Source organism: Hibiscus syriacus, unplaced genomic scaffold (assembly GCF_006381635.1).
Source record: "Hibiscus syriacus cultivar Baekdansim isolate YM2019G1 unplaced genomic scaffold, ASM638163v2 tig00007204_pilon, whole genome shotgun sequence".
NCBI classification, from domain to species: domain Eukaryota; kingdom Viridiplantae; phylum Streptophyta; class Magnoliopsida; order Malvales; family Malvaceae; genus Hibiscus; species Hibiscus syriacus.
Genome location: NW_024062129.1, coordinates 830,512 through 849,367, shown reverse-complemented (window position 1 = coordinate 849,367; position 18,856 = coordinate 830,512). Strand labels below are relative to the sequence as shown.

Below are 18,856 nucleotides of genomic sequence, written 5' to 3'. Positions count from 1 at the left end.
ATTTACTCTTTTTATTTTATAATATAAATTATAAATAACCTAAAAAATCAATATAATTATAACTGATGTTAAAAATATATTTTTATGTTAATTAATAATTTATCTATAATTAATATATTTTTATAAAATTAATTTTAAATTATAATTCATCATAAATATTATTATTTTTAAATATTATAACAATCTTGATTTTTGATAGTGTTGAATCCCTTTCAAGAGTCAAATTTGATCCCATAGAAGCCATACATATTGTTTTTCATTTCACAACACATTTCCTTAATTTATTAAAAAAATAGCATATAAACATACCACATTCGTTGCCAATGATGGCTGAAATGAAAGTAAATTAAAAGTTTAATAATTAATATAAATTTTAAAAGTTGGGTGACGAAATTACAAATATCCTAAAAATGCAAGGACCATTTATGAAGTTTACCCATAATTTAATGCAACGTTTATTCAAACGACCATTGCACTAGATTTTGTCAATATGCAACCCTTAAGGCAGAACCAAATTCTGATGATACAAAATACAAATGAAGCGAATGAAACTTGCAAGCCAGTTTTATGTACAGAAGTTTGGCATCTATTACGTTCTGCGCCACTTTACTCACTTTCGTAGTCTTCGTCGTCTCCGAAGCTGAAAACAGATGCATCGGCGGCCATTGCTCTGAATTCACTTTCTGAGCTTGAAACTTGAGTGCCACCAGCAGCAGCAGCAGCTTTACTTGGTTCGCCGGTGGCATGCATCGGTTGGGAGTTTCCACTTCCTAAAGAAACTTGTTTGGTAGAATGCACTAAACTTGCTACTTGATCTGATTTGGTATTTGTTTCCGATTTGGAGGTTGCTGAAGGGGCAGCTATTCCCTCTGCAGATGCTGCCTTATTCTGCCCACTCTTTGATGAATCAGATTGTTCTGCCTCGCCGTCCGAGAACACATCATCTTTGTCGTTATGTCCTGGGTCCTTATTTTCATTAGCCGGGGCCGCAGAGCTGTCAATTGATGCAGCACCAGTCCCCGAGCTTTCATCTGGCTTACTGGGAGTAGTATCAGTCATTGTTGGAACAGATCCGTTACAATCTACTAGCACGACCTCAACCTGGAAACCAGGGGATGGCAACTTCCTCTGCACATTTGGTCCAGAAAGAAAGAAATGAAGATCCCTATTCAACATTCATATTTACAATTTTACAACATCATAACACATTTTGTGTTTTACCTTGTCGAACCAATCGAGCTCGCCAGTATTCAGAACTTTTCTGTTTTCAATCATTGTCGTGTTTAACCAACTGATGAATCAAAAGAGGAAGAATCATTAAACAATTGGTTACAAATCATAAATAGTAGTTGGAAGATAATTTTATCCCCTAACATACCAGTAAAAATCTCCCTGGCGATCATGAAAATGAATTTTGAAGTCCCCAGCCAATTCAGTTAGACCAGGCTCCCCAGGCAAAGCAAAGACCATAACACCTTTCTTGGGTGCGCTAAACCAGAAATCTTCTGGCTGTGAAGAAAATATACTTGCATATTATTTCAATTTGGAATACAGATGCTCAGAGCTTTGAATGGCATTTTTTTAACATATGAATGGTGATTATAATCATGGTTGTAAAAATTGGACCACACCTGCATGGTTGAACCAAGCACCGGTTGGTCCAGCAGCCAACCATATAAGTTGAACCGAAAAGTTAAAAAATAGGCCAAAACCAGGAACCACAAAAAACAGTTAAAAACTGGTTAACAAAAATTATGGGTTTTTTCATCATGAGTTGGTTCATTTCCATTATTGGGTTTTGTAAATATTATTTTTTAAAATAATTTTTTATTTTCTCCTTTATTGATTTTATAAAAAAAATTCTTAATTATTAATTCACATTTTTAGATTTTTTTAGATGATTGAATCACCCGATTGAACTGGTAACCAAAACTCAAACCGGTTTGAACTCAATTCAGTTTTTCCAATCATGATTATAATAATTACACTAAACAATCAGACATACCGATAGATCCTTGGTGCGTTGATGTTTCTTTGTTGAGAAGAGAATACCTGTACACAGGGAGGGCATTGAAAGTTCATCACAACTCAGTCTAGGCTGAATGCTAAGATGAATTAAAATGACAATAAAAATGACTGCATGTCACTTTCATCCGTTAATTTACAAGTTTTCTCTCTCTAGGATTAGCAAAATTCAAACAGAAATACCAGTGTACTGTAATCGTAACCAAAGATAAATAGCATCCAGGGTTAGATTTGAACCCTAAACATGAGGAAGCAAAACTTAACAATGAGATTACTCACTTAGTTGTTATTAGGACGATTCAAATACAGAATAAGAATTTCACACTACATTTAAACACAGTTATGCCAGCATTATACCATAAAACACTAGTAATAAATGGTAAACAAGATTCTGAAATACTAGTGACCAGGAATTTAAATAGCATAAGCAGTCGAGTTCATGTTTATCGCAATCACAGGCTTAACTGAGGCTATCGCCTATCGTGATCATTACAGTCATATTTTTTTTTCTTCATTTTTACACAACTTATTGTAAAGTTTATTAATCATTATAATATTAATGATTTTAGAGCGTTTTATGATATTCAAAGTCCTATTTTTTTTTAATTATTTTTTCAACTTTTCTCTGTTTCTATCCCCTTCTTGTCTTTTTTGTACATCTTCTCTGTCATTTTTTCCATTTTCACTCTCTAATTGCAATTCTCTCTCTCCATCTACTCTACTACCCCCACCCCCCAAAAAACACACACACATCCCTCTCTTCTAAGTTCTATTGACCCTTGTGATCTGTTTTTTTTATAAGAATAGTCGGCCTCATTAAAAAACCCCCTTCATGATTAATGGAACTCGAAATCAATTCCTTAATCAACGGAAGGAGGAAAAGAGTGCCTTAGGATTTCATTAATATTAAGATTAGAACATAGGAATACAACACCCTATAACTCCCTTAAGGAGATAGACAACCAAAATAATTACATCCCTTAAATACAACATAAGAATCAACCAATTCCAGCCTTAGCTAGGGCATCTGCCTCTAGATTAGCTGTCCTATTAACCCATCTAATAACACCTTCATAAACTCTTAAGCTTTTCAATAATATCTTTAACAATGTATGCATAAACATCAGGACATGAAACAATATCCTTAACCCAGTCAACTGCTACCCTGCAGTCACTCTCAATGATTAAGCGATCCTTGAACCTATGTCGAATAGAGTGAAAGAAAGATAAGCCCTTAAGGATAACTTTCAATTCCATCAAAGTAGAGGCCCCGGACCAGCAGACTCCTTAAAAGATCCTAGGATCGACCCAGAGTCATCTTTTAAAACACCACCTAACCCACTTCTCTTCCAATCACTAGTAGTGGCAACATCGACATTTAATTTGATGAAGCCCTTTGGAGAAGGGGACCAAGAAATAGTAGTTATGATCGGGTTAGAGTAAGGAGAACAAGAATCCCCTAAAGAAGATCAGAAATAAGAGAATCCTTGGAGATCAAATCCTGTTTATACTTTGCTAAATACCATGAAGCAAGCCTGAACCTAGCTAAAAAGAAAAATTCAGCTTGATCTAGCTTCCCTCCTTCAAACACAATAGAATTCCTGAGTTTCCAAATGGTCCATAGGACGACCCCTGGAATAAATGACCATATGAGTGAGTTAGTTCTCAAATCAGCCCATGCTAGGAGAAATCTTTTTGCAACAGCCTGAAAAACAGACTGTATCTTCCAGAACCTCATGAATTTATTCCATATAGACCAAGCCACCGAACAAGTAAAAAATAAATGTGAGGGAGACTCATCAAACTGCTTGCAAGAAGGAAATAACAGTCATCGATACCCTTCACACCTCTTTTAACCAGAACTGTCTTCACTGCCAGCTTCTGTAGAATCACTTGCCACACAAATGTCTCCATTTGTGATCTGTTTCTTTCCTTTGCAACAGATTCCTCAATTTTTTGAATCCCCAAATCCATGGAAACATACATGTAAAAAAGGTTGGAATTAGCCTGAAATTAGGAATGGCTTCACAAAAACTTTTGTTCCAATAGCGTGGCAGCAGCTCGCTACCACTAAAGAGCAGCCCCTATACCACTATTGATCTGTGCTATTTAAATCCCTGCTAGTGACTGCCTGCACCCTAAATGTTGAACCAAATATCTTATATTCAAACCTATAAGGAATTTGTCTATGTGTTGAGAACATCTGTACCAATAAAACACCCGAATCCAACAAGAGGTTCAGCATAAACAACGATAAAAACATACCACCAATCAAACAAAGGAAACTGTTTGCAGACAAAAATGTCATACCATTATGATCAGAGATGGTGATGGAGGGCCTAATCCAATATGGGCAGCGATGAAGCCGGAATCCTCGAAGCATGCACCTGAGTAAAAAGTGGAATCAGCACTAAATGAAGACCAAATATTCAAACTAAGATTCTATAGCCGGATAATACCTGCGCCCAGGCTGGTTTTCGCCATTAAAGTATGTTAACGTGCGTTCAAAATATTTGACATATCTCTTCAAAACATAACAAAAAAAGAAATGGAAAAGATAAGAAATAAACAGCTAGCCGCAAACAAATATTGAAAGTACAACTTCTATATCACTGGAAATCAGATGCTCACAATTTGACTTGGAAGAACAAGCCCCTTCCCATCCACACATCTTTTCTGGTTGTAGTAGTCAATGGACTCTTCAGCAGTGGGGAAGAACTGCAGAAAATAGCAAATAACAAATAAGTTATAAGAACAAAATCATCCATTGTGACCAAGAAATTCGAAGCTACACCAAATCTGTTGGCATTTCTTCAATATGTTCACTGAACCAAACCTTCAAGTATAGAAGAAGGCTGGAGATCATCAATCCTGTCCTTGCCATCCCAGCTTTACAATGCACAACCACAACATTCTCAATATCCTCCTTCAGCCATGAGTAAGCACTTTGACAAAAAGATATTATCAATTGAATTGGGGGGCAATTATGATCATCAAATGGGAAACTAGCCACCTGAAGAAAAAGTTCGGTATAAATAACATAACAAATAAGATGACACCAATCCACACATTGCTCCTCCTACAGTAAGTTTTAACAGGCTGTATTTGTCATTTATACATGAATTGAGTGGGAAACAAAAGGTAGTGATTTACATCAAAGTTTAGGAGGAATTGACTTGCCCCAGGAATTACCCTTGCCAATGACTAATTTGCATCATTGAGTGAAATACTCTCCCCCGTCCTCTCCTAATGGATTCCATTGGAAAATAGTTTAATAACAAAATTGGCAGTTGATTTCATTGTTTAGCTTATTTTTGTTTCTGATTAGTTCTATGAGTTCAACCAATTCTTCAGATGAAAAAATAGGCTGATATGGTTGCCCTGCACAGTTAAGAGATTAAAAAGGTTCTTTTATCAAAGCTAAACAAATAGCACGGAGCACAGCGCCACCAGCAAACCATAATAATTTAAGGATAAATTCCAGTTGAAGAATTAGAAGTAAACAAATTCTCAAGTGAGTTCCCAGAACAAATCATAGCATACCTTTCCTTCAAGTAGCGAAGCATCATATAATCTTTCAGAGCAAAGGTTATACACTTTGTATTTGTCCTGCACACAAATATACACATGAATTAGTGAAAAAAATGGCCTCAACATTAACTGCTCCAGAAACCTCAAGCAAAAGGTTCACATTGAAGAGAGGTGGATGTAAATTTTTTAAAAAGGTAAAGGCCAGAATGTTTACCAAAATCTTGTAGTTTGTGATTTTTATTTAAGGAAAGGCCACTGCCAAAGAAGGCATAGTACATAACAGTGTAAAAGCTGAGGAAGTTATTATGTTCAAAGAGAAGAAAACATATTAAAAGAAGCAGAAAAAATAATCTCTCCCAGTCAATAATAAATTAATAAACCAGTATTTCAGTGAGTTACTCTGCAGCAAAGACAGCTTATAATCATTGCACACTGTCCAATAAGCTTTTTAATATTTCACAAATACTGAACAACCTAACAAATTTTATTTTTAAAAAATGTTTCCATTCAACTTATGATGTCAGAACAAGGTTCTTCTTATCTATTTAGGAAATAAACGGTAACGCCCCAAGCCCCCAACAAAGAAATGGCATCACAAAAATCAAATTGTTTCAGTAAATTACTACATGCAGCCATCATAAGGCAAAAAGGGGAAAACACAGGGAAAAAGCCAGAAAAGAAAGGAAAGAAAATGATGCAGGGAGCGGCTAATCATATACCTATAGACATTCCATTACCTTGTGATATGTTTCAAAAAACTTAATCACTTCTTCCATGTGATTTCGATAGAAACCCTGTATCACAATCATGGAAATTTAGGCCAAACATGAGAGGATAGTCAAATTCAGCTATTGATTATGTAACTACCTCAACATATCCAAAAAACCCAGAGCTCATGTCACCAGCAGGGAACCCCATAGCAATTATGTTCTCTGTGATATATGTCATATCTAAGTCAAATCCTCCTTCCTGAAGTAGAGATGCACATGTAAATACACAATTATTCAGATTCAAATTATAGAAAAACAACAACTACAACAAAATCACAATGAAATTATTCTGACTAAAAAAACATTGGAGAAACACTTATATGGGAAAGAAGATCACACAGCCCACCTGGAATCTCCGTTTGTTCTGTGAAACAACATGACGAGCCTTGACCTGTACAGCTTTCACTGCATTTTTAGATGAGTCCACTATGCCTTTTGTAATTGTTCCAAGCAAACCAGGCTGTGTGGTTGTTGATTCACCATCAAAACCATCATTAGCAGGAGGAGATTTTGGAGACAATCGCAGTCCTAGCCCACTAGTAAACCGTGAAAAAGTTGATTTTCCAGCATTTCCTGTAGGTGAGTTCTCTTGTGAGGTAGCAAATGGCTGAGGAACTTTTAGATTTTTAGCCCATGATGACAGCTTTGATGGTGCATCTTGATTAGAATTAGTTGATCGTGAATCTGTGCCAGCAGGAGTTTGTGCATCAGAAGCTTTAGCAGGAGGCGAACTTGGCAAGTCAGCATGTACATTATCCATTCTGCATTCCAGAGGTCTCAATAATTGAACATCAAGAGTTCGAAAACATAGCATATGTGACACTAGTTTATAGTAGTTAGAATTGCAACTGCAAGCATAATGCATAGTTTCAGAAAATAAATGGTAAATGTTATAAGAAACATGGACTTCTTATCTTCCAGTATTAAGTAAACAAAAATCACTAAATCCAAATGGATTTGACCTAATGCCCAAAAGCAAGTACAAAATGAGAAAGAAATAACAGACATACAGTCTACAGCAAATAGTCAGGTGATTCTTCTAGCTTTCTGTAGTTTACATTCTTCCCAATCACTTATCAAAGGAAGTGCCAAAAACCATAATTGCATTAAGGCAAGGTATAGCCCAAGTCACTCTAGGCATTTTTAATCTATGCATCTATTTACAGTAGAAATTCCAACTGTCCAATACTAACAAGAAAGGGTTGAGAGTAGAAGCATGCTAGGCAAGCAACAATTCATATTTACGCAAATTATGTCACACCCCACATCAAATTAATCAACTTAGCATGGAAAATTAAATATGCAAAGGGTTAATTCCACTAGTCTACAAATCAGCAAAAAAGTGCAGCTATTAAAATATAATGTAAAAGAAAAAAAATTATAACTATTTCAGATATGGGATTAGCAAATTATCTGCTTGAACTCTGATTTATAGCTAATAAACAAGTAATAGTCGCTGATTATTCACTCCAAGGATCAAAAGAATATATTTAGATGGGTATCTTAAAGTAAATTTATGTCTCCAGTATATAATCAAAATCAAATCCCAATATTAGCTTCCAAATTAGAAAATATTATCAAAACTCAAAACAAATAAAAGAGAGTATAAATCGAACTTCACACACTTAAAAAAGCTAATAATGAAATGAAACTAAATCATCGATCTATTCGAAGAAAAGTTATTTGAGAGATTAAGATCTACGGAAACTATCTTACCTTGTATCCAGATTACGTAATCACCTGAAGTAGGGGATTGCAAAAATGGAAGCTAAAAATTGGGGAAAAGATATTTAGGGTTTCGAAATTTAACACGATGATGGAGAGAGAGAGAGAGAGAGAGAGGGATTGGTGGGGACTGAGGACTGGTAATATCGTATTTTGAGGATTTCTTTTGCGTCGGTTCACGCGCCCAGAATGGTCAACGAATGTGGACTGTTGAATTAGCAAATACTATTTTCAAGCTTGAAATTAACGGTGGATGATTAGTTTTGCAATTACTCCACGATCTATGTAGCGTACGGTACTTAGTTCTAACAATCTTTGCAAGATATTTTATGGCCATACGACCCCTCAACTTTAAAATATTTTTAAACAAATAATATTAGTAAATTAAAATTTTCTTTACTAATTTTACTCTCTTATATTTTTCTCACTAAAATTTAATTTTTTTTAATTTTCTCACTAAATTTAATACATTAAATTTTTTTAGCCAATGTATCATTAAATAGTTAACGGTATTAAAATAATTCCATTTTAAAAAAAATAAAAATTTCACCAAAATGAAATTATTTTTTATCTATACAGCAACCCATTTAGAACTCATTAGTGAAAAACGGTTGAGTGACAAAAAAAGTTAATGTATTAAGTTTAGTAAAAAAATAAAAATATTTAAAATATAGTGAATGAAATAGGAAAAAGAGTAAAATTAAATTACCAAATTTATAATTTACCCATAGTTTTATTAGGATAAACTCAATTATTAAAACTTATCGTTTGTTTGGGTAAAATACAACATTAGCTTCCCAATTATTAGCATATTTCTATTTGTTTTATTGAACTTAAAAAAAATCAATTTATCATTAATACTATTGATTGCTTCCGTTTTAGTCATCTACGGTTAAATTGACAACAAAAAGAACTAATTAGTTCATTAATCTTAATTCTAAATAATTTAATAAATTCAACCTTTGTACTTATAAATTTTATCAATTTAATTATACTTTTAATAATTAATTTTTAAAAATAAAACGATCATAAATGGAATGTTTTTTTGTAGTAACTAATATCACCAGCATAAGAAATAAAATTACATAAAGTAAAGAGATGAACAATGATATTTGTTAACATATTTCAAGTTTAATCGACTCTATATTTATTGAGTCACACTCATAATTTAATTTCAATAATAAATTTATAAGAAAATATTTAAACTCGTTTTCATTAACAAACATTTTCATATACAGTATCATAGGTTAATCAAACTCACATGCAGAAACACACTAAAGTTATAAGAAATATTTGACAGCAGATCGTTTCCTTGGAGCCCCTCGCATGCTGGTTGGTTAAGCTCAACTCGGATGGTGGCCGACAACCAAACACGGGTGTAGCGACATGTGGAGGGGTCTTGAGGGACCATGAAGGACGATGGATCCGGGTTTGCTAAGAGAATTGGAATTTGCTCGACAATTGATGTGGAATGGTGGGAGATTTTCGAAGGTCTCTCTCTTGCATGGTCTCTAAGAATACAACAACTTATTGTAGAAACGGATAGTCGAGAGGTGTTGAATGCTATTGGTCCCAACATTGGCTTGGGTGGTGGTTCATCAATGGTGCACCATATTACTGATTTAGTAGCTCGTTTGTGGGTGGTACAATTTATTTTCACCCTTCGCGAGTGTAATAGTGCAGCTGATACTAAGGCGAAAATGGCTCGACAATACTCGAATGGTTTACATATCTTTTTTCGCTCCTCTGAAAATTGTTTATGTTATTTCGGTTGAGGTGAGCTCTGCTGAGATGCAAGGTTATGTAGGATAGCACTCCTTATATTTATTTCATCGCTTCCATTAAAAATAATAATAATAAAGAAGTATTTACCAACAGGAGTTTGTTCAAGTGATAAACAGTTTGATATCGCTTAAGCAAGGTATTGAGTTCGAGTCATTGTGTATGTATAAAATCTCTACTGCGAGACTTATCTACCAAAGCCAGGTATGCGACGTTAGTCGATTTGAGTCAGTCAATATGAAGCTTTGGAAATGGGAGGACAAATTTTATTTAAAGAAGTATTTAATTCATATTTTATAGAAAATACTCAAACAAATATTAGAGAAAAAATATAACAACATATTTTTATGAAATCAAAGAATAATTCAATATATTAACTATAATTAAAAAAAGATTTTAATCAATGGATAAATACATCAATCAAGTCAATACTAAAAATACACTAAATCAATAAATAGACAAAAGGAACAACCAAAGAATTGTGGTACCTCTATCCAACTCGAAAACTTAATTAAATAAATGATACAGATTTAGAGAGAATAACATTTGAATTTTAAAATATATTTTTTATCAATATTTTAATTATAATTTCATGGCCTGATTTAAAAAAAAAAATTGGGCCATAACTTAAACACTTTGCTTTACTTTCTCTACACATTAAAAAAATTATATTTTTTACAGTGATGGAATCTTCAATCAACATCATATCTTTTAATTATATTTACACGAATATCAAACAACAAAATAAACTTCAAATATAGCAGTGAAATAACTAAAATTTTAAACACCAAATACAAAGAAATACATGATTAGCAAAATACATATTAAACATTCCATGCAATTCATTAGTTCAATAACTTCAATAAAATAATTTTATCTACGGTAATAATCGATTTGTGAAATAATGAATCTGAAAAAAATAATTTCTGAAATAATGATATCCGTGGATTAATTGCTTGAATATTGAGAATGTTACAATATATAGAGGAGACTTATTGAATTCTTTGCGTCCCAGCCAAAACCCAGGTAAGTCGCATAGTGTTCCATGCGTGTTTCCCCGGTGAGTCGCATGTCTTTCCATGTGTTTTTTTCATAGAATCGTATGGACTATGGAGCAAATGGCGTCTTAGGACTGACACCACTGCATGCCCCGTGTATTAATCACATAGCTGGCATTCGAATAATAAAAACGAAGCTGCCCATTTGATTCCTCATATCCTAACCCATATTGGTATTTCCCATATAACCCATACCATGATTATTACAAGTTGAACATAAAAAAAAAATCTTTCAACTATTTATATATGTAGGAATTCGGGATGGCCATCTAAAAATTAAAGAAGAAGCAACAATTGGAGGAGATTGCAATTAATAGAGGGAGCAACAACAAAGAAGATTAATTGAGGAGCATTTTAAAAAATTTGGTACTTTTTTTTTTCTTTCGTTATTCTAATTTGAGTATGTATTATATGGTAAATTTATCTAATTTTTTGTTATTTTGATTCAAATTATTTATTTAATATGTTAATTTTTTGGCAGACAAAAGAGATAGATTTTTTTAAATCAAGTTCTTGAAAGAAACGGTGAAGTAAGTTTGAAGAAATTTTATTTGAGGTATTTTATGATTAATTATTATGTTAATATTATTTTATAAATATTTTTAGTTGTATTTTACCTTTTTTGGATTTATTGTTGTTATGTTAATATTATTTTTATAAAATTTTTATGTTTTATAATATTATTTTACGATTTATGACCATAGTATGTACATGTATTTTTTATTCTAAATTAATAGCGAGTATGATGAAAGAGACTACTTTATGTTAACTTATAAATCCATTTCATTTTAATATAAAAATATATGTTTTAATTTTATCTTCACTTAAAAGTATATTTTATTATTTCTTAACTTACAAAATATATTTGATTCTTATCTTAACCTTTAAAAAAATTTAAAATATGTTAACTTGAAATATATTTTATTCTTATGTTAAATATGTTTTGAAATTAATATATTTAAAAAATATTTTAAAACTTAAGATAATAATAAAATATATTTTTAATTTAAAACAAGCTAGAATAAAATATATTTTTAAATGAAGATAATAATAATAAGAATATAATATATATATATATATAATTATATTAAAATAAGAATAAAATTGAAATATATTTTAAGTTAAAGATATTTAAATATATATATATTATAAAAATTAAGATAAGAATAAAATATATTTTTATATTAAAATAAAAATAAAATATATTTAACAAGTTAAGACAAAAATAAGATTAAAGATATATATTATTTGTTGTAAAAACTAAATCAAATAATAGCTTTAGCTCAATGGTGTGACAATAGCTTTGACACGTGTCACCTTTTAATTGAAATAAAATAAATTTATTAACTAAAAATAAATTTAGCCCTCAAATTAAATGATGACACTTGTCACTAATGACATGCATCACCTGATACGAGGTTAAATTTATTTTAATTAATTAAAATTAGGATCAAATTGAAAGAATATATAAGTACAAGGATCAATTGTGTAATTATACCAAATGATTTATCTGCCACATCACTGGCACCGTTAAAATGTTAACAGTATATGGCTAATAGGGATAGACATAGAACTCGAATCTGATAGGTTCTGACTCGACGGGGTCAGATTTTTTTAAAAAAAATTCAAGTTAGGGTCGGGTCGAGTTGAGTTTTTTAGATGTTGTGTCCGGATCGGACCGGGTTCGTTTTTAGGGTGAAAAATACCCAACCCCACCCAAGAAAACATACAATTTTACCTTTATTTTTATGGATAATTATAATAATGCCTCTCTATATATTATTTTTTAATTAAATCTCCATTTTTATTGAATAAAAATAATATTTATAATAAATATATTATTTCAGTCCAGGTTGGGCCAGATTCTGATTTTATCTCAAAAAGTCAGGTCAGGTGGAGGGTGTATATTTTTCAGGTCAGGTCAGGTTCGGTTAGAGAATATATAATTTTTGGATCAGTTCGAGTTGACTGAAAATCCGACCCAACTCATGCCTATCCTTAGGTCGTTGCATTGAGGCATTTAAATAGTTGGGTGGTCTGATTGATTTAATTGAAACATTAATGGTCAAAATGAAATTTGGTAATAGTTTAGCGATCACCCGTGTAGTTTACCCTTATTTATTTATTTTTGAATCAGTGTGATGGTTTTCCATATTTGATTTGAATGAGTGTGAAAAATTAAACGAAATTAAACCACCTAATTTGAATAATAACATTTTATTTAATATTAATTTTTATACAAATAACAATGGAGTTTATAATAATTGTCGGTATTGGGGAGTTGTGGAATAATAATGTTGAGGCGAACATCGAGTTGGTGTGGTCGTTGTGGTTACTCAAGAGTCTAGTAGTCATCCTCCTCATCCATTGGGGGCATATGATCTGGTGTTGTAAATATATGCCCACCACTATGTTCTCCCATCCTGCCACTTTGCTCTTCCGTCTCTACTAGAAACGTAGACTGACAAATAGTCATATTTGACATCATAGATGTCATTTGTTCAAACTCATGCGTTAGTTCAAACATGGGAAAGTAGATGGCTACCTAATGATGCATCAACTCGGGTATGTATGTCAGAACAGAAGAATCATCAAACGCTTGATGAAACGATTTTGCATCGCATAACGGTTGTACGGAGCTATTATCCACAAGTTTTGCTTCTGCTTCATGTTGTTGAGATGAACTCTCACTCCCACTCGGTATAGATTTTCATCTTTATCAAAATTTTCTTCAATTTAAGAAACTATCGCCTTTCTCCCAACGTTGTCACGTACTCTTTTCCATTATCCCAATAATAATTAAGGTAAGCCGAAGTCTGAGAATCAAAATCATCATCTTGAATGGGATCAAGAGGTGGCATTAATGTAGTTCGCATGCTACATTAATGTAGCATTAATGAAGTTATGTTGTTCCAAGCATTAATGTAGTTCTCATGCTTCGCAACCTAATTCAAGTTGTGTTTACCCAATCCATCTAACCTGTGGAGGTGGTAATGATCCCATGGAATCTGCAGAATAGGCTAATGGAAGTCGAACTGCCTCAATACTCTATCCAAAAACTCCATCTAAAAAAGGAAAATGAATCAATGGTGTAGCAACACACCAATATTGACAACCATCCAAAACATTTTCTTACACACACATAATAATTTATTCCTTTATGTACGACCTCTAATTAAACTGTAAAATTAAAATTTATAAAGATTAATTAGGAGACATAATAATTATAAATAAATAAATAGAAATAAAATAATTAGATTAGATTAGATTAGATTAGATTATAATATATACCTCATTTTTGCTATAAATGTCGATCTTCAACATAAACTCTTTAATATTATTATGCACTAGCCCTATTATTTCTATTTTATGTCTTCATCTATATATCAATAAAAAAGTATTTGTTAATTATTTTTAATCACAATAAATATTTTCTAATTCAGATTTTAAATTAAAACAGATAAAAGAAATATTACCTTCCAGTATGAGAAAAGTCAATCGTAGTTCGACTAATCGGTGTTAAAAATGGAAGTCTATGCCAAGCCCATGATTGTAGCAACATCATACATTCACCGATTTTCTCTATATTAATGTTATTTACGATTAATGACGCCTTGTACATCTCACAGTACAAGAACGCCAATATCGCTTATCCTCAACTATACTGACGAGTATTCTAAAAATTTCTCAAAAGTGAGAGATACTTTGTGTGAATCTGTTGAATAAACTTTGATATTTTGATATACCAAAAATGTTAAATAGTTTTAAAATTTTTAAGATTATATTTGGTTCATTCATTCGAATATGTAAATTGGTTTTAAGGTTAAAAACTTTATTTTATTCCTCACTCTATTGAAAAATTGAGTCTTATACTGAAAATATCTTTGAAATAATTTTTACAAAGGGTTTAGAACTTTAATTGAGTCAAAAATCCATTTTAAATATAATAGTACTGATATTATAGGAATAATATTGATATTGTTCATGAAGTATCGATACAACTATTGATGCTGAAGCCCAAAATTACGCAGTTGTATTGATACTATCTGTAAGTTTGACAAAACAAAATGCTATTTTGGTATCGATACTATCTCCGTACTGATACTACTTTTCATATTAGTATCGATATTTCATATGGTAGTACCGATATTACCTTTTTGTTTATGAAATTGTCAAATTCCAGTATACTCATTTGGTACCAATACTAGTCACATTATCAATACTACTTATTATAGTAGTACCGATACCCCTTTTATCAACATCGATACTATCTTTCCCTAACGGCTATATTTTGTATTTAATGCAAGAAGTATAGATACTCAATCCGAGTATCGATACTATAAACTTCTGGACAGCATTTACTGCGTGTAACTACCTCCCAGCAGCTCTATTCACTCCCACAACAACCCAAACAGTTAGAATTAATAGAATGGGTATAAAAATAAGATTTCAAGTCATATGTGAAGACAAAAGATCAAAGAGAAAGCCAAAAGCAACAAATTTGGGCCAAAATCAAGTCAACATTATTCAAAATTCCTTTTGCTTTCATATAAAACTTTTATACTCATTTGTATTTATTTCTCAAGTGTCTTATTTGTTCTTGAATTGTGCAAACACATTCCTAGTGAGGTTTTTATAAGTTTGTAATTTGTAATTTTCTATTTGATAGAATGTCTCAAGAATTTGGGGTGTAATTCTTGAGGGAGAACCTTATCCTCAAAGGTAGTTAAAATTAGTGAATTTGTGAAAATCCTTAGTGTGGATAGCTAAGGTGGTGGATGTAAATTTTGGTTAATAAAGTCAAACCAACTCTAAATTCACGTGTTCTATTTTTATAATTTCTCTTCAAGCTTTCACCAAAAATTTTATTTGCTAATTCACCCCCTCTTGGATATTTTATCTATTTGATTGACCAAACAATTGGTATAAAGCTAGACTTATTGGAAGGTGTTGAAAACATTTTTGTGTTTCGATATAACAAATTAAGTTTAAATGAATTTTAAGATTTTACAAATGATTTTTCTAAGTATATTCGATTCAATTAATCGAATATCAAATCATTACTCCAAGTCTTTTAAGATCAATTTCAAACCTTACTAAATGTGTAAAATTTGTGTTTTATACTTAAACTACTTTTAACAAATTTTCACAAAGTATTTTGAATTGAAATCAAGCCTAAAATCAATTTTTCAAAGTGATGCACCGATGCACCAATTCATGCATCGATGCACCAATTAATTTTTCAAACATCGAATGCATTTTATGCATCGATGCACATACCATGCATCGATGCACTCAATGCATCGATGCACAAAACCATGCATCGATGCACTCGGGCTTTTTCAAAACATCGAATGCATTTCATGCATCGATGCACTCTTAGTGCACCGATGCACTGAGAGTCCAACGGTCAAAATATTTAAATTTTACACTGATGCACCGATGCACCTAGGGTATGCATTGATGCACTGACGCTCCCAACTGCTTTAATTAATTGTTTTCACACTTAAACGACTCTATTGACTCCACTAATCATCCCCAACATTCAGAATCATCTGAAGGTGTATTTAAACAAGCTTAGAATCCATTGATCAACAACAAGAAACAACAACCAACTAGAATCAAGAGAGAATCAAAGAGAAATCATCAAACCTCAAGTTTGAGCATTTCAAGCCTATTTTTCATTCAATATTCATTTTGCTTTCAAGAACACTACTTGTACTCAATTGTATTCATTTTTTAGTGTTCTTTTCTTTGTTCTAGAATTGTGCAAACAATCTACCTTGTGAGGATTTCCTTGTAAGTTTGCAAATTTGTAATCTTCTCTTTGAGAAAGAGTGTTCTCAAGAATTGGGGTATATTCTTGAGGGTGTTGTAAGGTTATCTCTTTGGCCTCAAAAGAAAGAACAAATAAGTGAATTTGTTGGAAAATTCTTAGTGTGGATAGCTAAGGTAGTGGACGTAGACTTTGGTTGAGAAAGTCGAACCACTCTAAATCGCTGTGTAAATCTTTTCAATTTTCTGCAAAAGCTTCCACCAAAATTTTAATTGGCAATTCACCCCCCTCTTGTCCAATTCCGTCGATCGATTAACTAAACAGAAGGTTTAACAACCTCTTGAAAAGATCCTATAAGAGTTTAATTATCATTCAAGTCATTTGTGGCCTCTACATCAAGTTTTGGCATTGTTAATGATTCTTAACCCATCAACAAGCCTCCATACTTCAATAGAGTCAACTATTCCCATTGGAAGAATATAATGAAACTCTTTATTCAAGCAAACGATTTGGGAGTATGGAGTATCAAGATGAAAAGTCACTCTACTCTAACTAGAGAAATAGAAATGTGGAGTAAAGAAGAAAAGAAATTATTCCAACTCAATGCAAAGGCAATATACATTTTATTTTGTGCACTTGACCTCGATGAATATGGGAGAGTATCATCTTGTTCCAATACCAAGGAGATATTTGACAAGCTTGAAGTTACTCATGATGGAACAAATGAGGTAAGAGAATCTAAAATTAGCTTTCTCAATGATAACTATGAAAAGTTCAAGATAAGACCGGATGAAGACGTTAAAACCATGATAGATCGATTTTTGGTTATTATCAATGGTCTCAAAGGCTTTATAAAAGTTATTCCTAATGAGAAGCTCATTAGGAAGATGGTTTATAGTATTTCCAAGTCATGACAATCTAAGAAGATCACCATAGTTGAAGCAAAGAATCTAATGACCCTTACTTTAGATGATCTCATTGGGTTTTTGCTTACTCATGAGAAGACGGTGAAGGAAGAAGAAGAACAAGAGAATAAATATGAAAAAAAATAAATGGAAAAGAAGAAAAAGATTGGTGTTGTTCTCAAGTCCACTAAAGAAGAAAGTGGCTAAAATAATAAAGATGAAGATGAAGATGAAGAAATGACAATGTTTGTCAAAAGATTCAAGAGATTCATGAAGTCCAAAAAAGGTAGAAGATTCCAAAGAAAAGAGGGCTTCAAGAATTACTCTAATGAGAATGATCCTATAATTTGTTATGAGTGCAAAAAGCTCGAGCATGTCAAATTTGAATGCCTTCAATTGAAGAAGAAGAGATTCTCTAAGAAGAAACACGAGGCACATGTAGCTACATGGAGTGATGATGAGTCATCCAATAAAAATGAGGAAGAAGTAGCCAACTTGTGTCTCATGGCCATAGAGGATGATCCTAAGGTAACCTCTAAATCATATATTTTAAATTATTATTCTTTTGATGAATAACAAGAGGCTTATGATGAATTAACTTTAAATTATGAAAATATGATTTCTAAGCATAAGAAAAATATTTCAAAATTGAAAGATGAAAATGTTCTCTTTTCTAAGACTAGTCATGAACATGAAAGTTAAGTTAAGGATATGCAAGTCAAACATGAGGAAATTGAAAAAAAAAACCAAGATTTGCACTACTTACTTTCAAGGGTTCATGATGATCATCAAAAGAAGCTTGATGGTCTTAAAGAATCTTTTAAACATGTTGGGACAAAAAGATTTGAGAAAGGTGAACATTCAAAACCTAATTATGTTAAAAATAACTTTAAATATTATAAACATGGAGGTCCTAAAGAACCTCAAATAGAGATGTCATTAAAAACATATTGGTTTCTAAAGGACTTATTGCTACTAATGGTAAGAATATCATTAAAAATGTATACCAAATGGGATAAGATTATTGGGAGCTAATGCTTATGGACCAAAAAGAATTTGGGTACAAAAAATCAAAACTTGATCTATGTTTGTAGGTGGAGGAACATTGCTATAAGGCACAAAAAAGTTCAAACTCATGGTTCCTTGATAGTGAATGCTCAAGACATATGATCAGTGATAAGAGATGGTTCTTGGAGCTTAAAGCTAAAAGTGGAGGAGGAGTAACCTTTGGTGACAACTCAAAAGGTCACATTGAAGGAATTGGTTCTACTGGTAACAACTCTT

General features: G+C 32.2%; 1 protein-coding gene across 2 annotated transcripts; it reads right to left on the bottom strand.

Moving 5' to 3' along the window:
* Positions 1-431: 431 nt before the first annotated feature.
* Positions 432-8,149, bottom strand: LOC120201446 (phosphatidylinositol 3,4,5-trisphosphate 3-phosphatase and protein-tyrosine-phosphatase PTEN2A-like). Of its 2 annotated transcripts, none has more exons than XM_039202058.1 (13): positions 8,043-8,149; positions 6,673-7,087; positions 6,424-6,525; positions 6,294-6,350; positions 5,569-5,634; positions 4,862-5,038; positions 4,657-4,743; positions 4,485-4,549; positions 4,336-4,412; positions 2,006-2,052; positions 1,379-1,509; positions 1,222-1,291; positions 432-1,128 (listed from the first exon to the last, which is right to left on the bottom strand). In XM_039202058.1, exons 2-13 carry the CDS (start codon positions 7,084-7,086, stop codon positions 607-609), a joined length of 1,815 nt encoding a protein of 604 aa, XP_039057989.1. In that variant the 5' UTR covers position 7,087; positions 8,043-8,149; the 3' UTR covers positions 432-606. The 2 variants fall into 2 exon arrangements, with proteins under 2 accessions (XP_039057989.1, XP_039057990.1); XM_039202059.1 differs by having other exon boundaries at positions 6,673-7,102; positions 8,043-8,136.
* Positions 8,150-18,856: the final 10,707 nt, after the last annotated feature.